The sequence below is a fragment of the Gastrolobium bilobum genome, unplaced genomic scaffold, assembly GCF_033153095.1.
Source record: "Gastrolobium bilobum isolate Gb01-03AN ecotype WA unplaced genomic scaffold, APGP_CSIRO_Gbil_v1 utg39708, whole genome shotgun sequence".
In the NCBI taxonomy this organism is placed as follows: Eukaryota; Viridiplantae; Streptophyta; class Magnoliopsida; order Fabales; family Fabaceae; genus Gastrolobium; species Gastrolobium bilobum.
Window position 1 is genome coordinate 17,831 of NW_026899256.1, and position 1,623 is coordinate 19,453.

Sequence of the window (1,623 nt, forward strand, 5' to 3'; positions counted from 1 at the left end):
TTCTCTACCGACCTTGGTAGAAACCTTGTGAGGGCGGTAAGCCGTCCTGTAAGCTGTTGAATTTCCTTCTTATATTATGGCTCTTTCATTTCAAGTACAACTTTACATTTGTCGGGGTTAACTTCAATTCTCTTGTTTGTGAGCATGAAGCCCAAAATTTTTCTTGCAGCTACTCCAAACGCACATTTAACCGAGTTCAACCTTATGCGCTAGGATCTTAACTGTTCAAATGTCTCCTTCAGATCAGCCACATGATCTTCGAGCCACACTGATTTCACTATCATGTCATCTATGTATACTTCAAGGTTCCTTCCAATTTGCTTGTCAAAAACCTGATTCATCATTCTCTAGTACGTTGCTCCCGCATTTTTAAGGCTGAATGGCATGACATTGTAATAGAAATCCCCTTTTCTGAGATGAAGGCAGTCTTTTCATGATCAGAGGGGTGTAGAGGGATCTGATTATATCTCGAAAATGCATCTATGAATGAAAAGAGCTAAAATCTTGAAGAGTTATCCACCAACTGATCTATGTTAGGCTTGAGATAAGAGTCCTTAGGGAAGACCTTATTTTAGTCGGTATAATCTATGCAAAATCTCTATTTCCCACTCAGTTTTTTGACCATCACCACATTTGACAGCCAGATGGTGTATTGTATTTTCCTTATAAATCCGGCCTCTAGAAGCTTGTCGACATGTTCTTTCTGAGCTTGACGTTGGTATGGGCCTATCTTTCGCTTATTCTGTGCTACCGGTTTAGATCCGGGGTACATGGAGAGCTTGTGGCAGCAGAAGCTGGGGTATATGCCAGGTATTTCTGCCGCCTTCCAACCAAAAACATCACAATTCTCCTTCAAAAATGAGATTAATTTCTTCTTAATCTCGGCTTCCATAGTCTTGCCGATCTTTGTGCATTGTTTATCACTTCCTTCAACAATGACCTGTTCCAATTCGCCCTCTAGTTCAGTCCTAGGAGTTTGTAATTCCTCTCTCATATCTTGCTCAACCATATTAATTTGGTTGCCACACGGATGAACCAATTCTGTGTTGACAGAAGTCCTTTCACTTTCTCGGATTCTAGGTGGCGAGTTGGGACCACCCTGACCTATTCTGAGAGTTTCGTAACAACACTCTCTAGCTTCCCTCTGGTCTCCTTTAATGGTGACAACCTTATTTTTTGAGCCCACTATGTTCAATTCCTCATGTTTGGTGGAAACGAGCATGTCCCACTCGTGAATTGTAGGACGACCAAGGATGACATTGTATGATGAAATTGCGTCCACCACAACGAAATGAACACGGCCAGCCCGAAATGAATCCTTTGTTCCTAAGATGAGCTTCAAGTTGATGTATCCCTTAGGAGGTGACTGTTCTCCATTAAATCCACTAGCTTGGTCACACATGGCTTCAGATCTTGCTTGTTGCGAAATCGGCAAGTATACCGTTTGTTTCAAGTAATAAAAGTGTGAGTAGAGTATCGTTCCCACGAGGATTAATGCACCAAGTACTATTCTCACTATTCCCTTTAATTTGGACAAATCAATTTGATGTAGAGAATAATTGTTGAATTAAAATAAAACAAAAAGTAATTTTAAAATCAATCAAGAACATCCAAGAAAATCAA

The 1,623-nt window shown here is 40.5% G+C and overlaps 1 protein-coding gene across 1 annotated transcript; it reads right to left on the reverse strand.

Annotated features, from left to right (window-relative positions):
• Positions 1-598: 598 nt before the first annotated feature.
• Positions 599-1,402, reverse strand: LOC133288849 (uncharacterized). Its single transcript, XM_061486675.1, has one exon. It carries the CDS (start codon positions 1,400-1,402, stop codon positions 599-601), a length of 804 nt encoding a protein of 267 aa, XP_061342659.1.
• Positions 1,403-1,623: the final 221 nt, after the last annotated feature.